At 30.0% G+C, this 1,588-nt stretch overlaps 1 protein-coding gene across 1 annotated transcript; it reads left to right on the forward strand.

Moving 5' to 3' along the window:
• The first annotated feature begins 750 nt into the window (after positions 1–750).
• Positions 751–1,588, forward strand: LOC111298522 (EPIDERMAL PATTERNING FACTOR-like protein 5). The gene is made up of 2 exons (XM_022893237.2): positions 751–1,012; positions 1,125–1,588. The coding sequence occupies exons 1-2, from the start codon at positions 919–921 to the stop codon at positions 1,367–1,369; spliced, it is 339 nt and encodes a 112-aa protein (XP_022748972.1). The 5' UTR covers positions 751–918; the 3' UTR covers positions 1,370–1,588.

Below are 1,588 nucleotides of genomic sequence, written 5' to 3' on the forward strand. Positions count from 1 at the left end.
AGTGTTCAGTTTAGTTCGGATTGATTTTTTTATTTAGTTCGAATTAAGTTTGATTATTAAATGTATATATTAAATTCGAATTGAGAAGTGAAAAATCAAAAAAATCCAAATCGATTCAAATTGTATATTTTTATTAGTTTTTATATATTTTTAAAATTTTTAAAAAATAAAAATAATTATTTTATATCTAAAACTATTTAAATATTAAAAATTCATATTAAAATATTATAAAAAAAATTTTTAAAAATTAATAAATCAAATCGAACCGATAAAATTCGATTTAAATCAAATTGGTTTATATAAAATATCAATTCAAATTTTAAAATTTTATAATATTATGTATTATCTAAAAAAATAAAATAAAATTTGATTCAATCATAACCGTTATCATCCCTATATATTAATATGAAAAATACAAAATATATTTTTTATTTTTATTAAATCTTCATATCTATTTATTTTCGTATTGCATATATATATTATTTAAAAGTCGTTTATCGTGGTTTAAATTATCCGTCCAGATCAAAATCATTCCTACATGAAAAATGCAAAATATATATTTTTTATTTTTATTAAATCCTCATACCTATTTATTTTCATATTGCATATATATATATATATATATATATAGTTTAAAAGTCGTGTATCATGTTTTAAATATCCGTTCAAATCAAAATCATTCAGGGGTAGACCCCAGCCTCACCTATTTGGCCAAACAATAAAACAAAAATCTATATCTCTTCTCTTATAAGCCTTTTTGTGTATTTGTGTCTTCGACTCGGATTCGCTCGCGCAAAAGAAGAAAAAAAAAAGCGTTCGTTCAAAACTAGCAACCCCTCCTTTTTTAGGCAAAACAATCTTCTTCCTCCTCAGTCCTTTCTCTTTGCTCTTTGAGGTGAGTTTAATAACCTCCTCAGCATGGGCGTATCTCGCCACCGCTACCACCAGACCGTCGTTGCCTTCACTTTTCTGTTATTTGCTACTGCTTCTGTCATCACTCTTTCTCAATTCGGTATGGACTTTAAATTCCTTCCTTTTTGGTTTAACTTTTGAACTTTGAATACATGTATATATAACCATTGACTCGGTCTTAACTCAGTGAGATTTTGTGTTTCTTTTTGCAGGCAGCGGGTTCCAGGAGAGAGAGGGGAGTAAGAAGAGAAATGGGTCAGGGGTGTTGGACCGGTTCTTGGCTCAGAAACGACTCGACGGCCCGGGTTCTTCACCACCTTCTTGTAGATCCAAATGTGGAAGTTGCTCACCTTGTAAACCGGTTCACGTCCCGATTCAACCAGGGTGTAGTATGCCTCTTGAGTATTACCCTGAAGCTTGGCGTTGCGAGTGTGGCCACAAGCTTTTCATGCCCTAAAGGAAAAAAATAAAAAGAACAAATCAATACACTAAAATTCTGACCTTTCTTTAAAAAAAGAAAGAAAGAAAGTTTAGTACTTGTAATATATTATTGCTATTTTGGTAACTTACATCGTTGGTTCTTTACTTCTTTCCATGTTTATATAATTTGCATTTCCTGTGAGAGACAAGAAAGCTTTGGGAATGTAAGTTATAATATGTAGGTGAGTTTACCAAG

Source organism: Durio zibethinus, chromosome 16 (genome assembly GCF_047325235.1).
Source record: "Durio zibethinus cultivar Kanyao isolate XHJ-2024 chromosome 16, ASM4732523v1, whole genome shotgun sequence".
NCBI classification, from domain to species: domain Eukaryota; kingdom Viridiplantae; phylum Streptophyta; class Magnoliopsida; order Malvales; family Malvaceae; genus Durio; species Durio zibethinus.

Coding starts and splice junctions, on each gene's coding strand:
- LOC111298522 (XM_022893237.2), top strand. CDS start 919: ATGGGCGTATCTCGCCACCGCTACCACCAGACCGTCGTTGCCTTCACT. Junction 1,013..1,124: donor CATCACTCTTTCTCAATTCG/GTATGGACTTTA, acceptor TTCTTTTTGCAG/GCAGCGGGTTCCAGGAGAGA.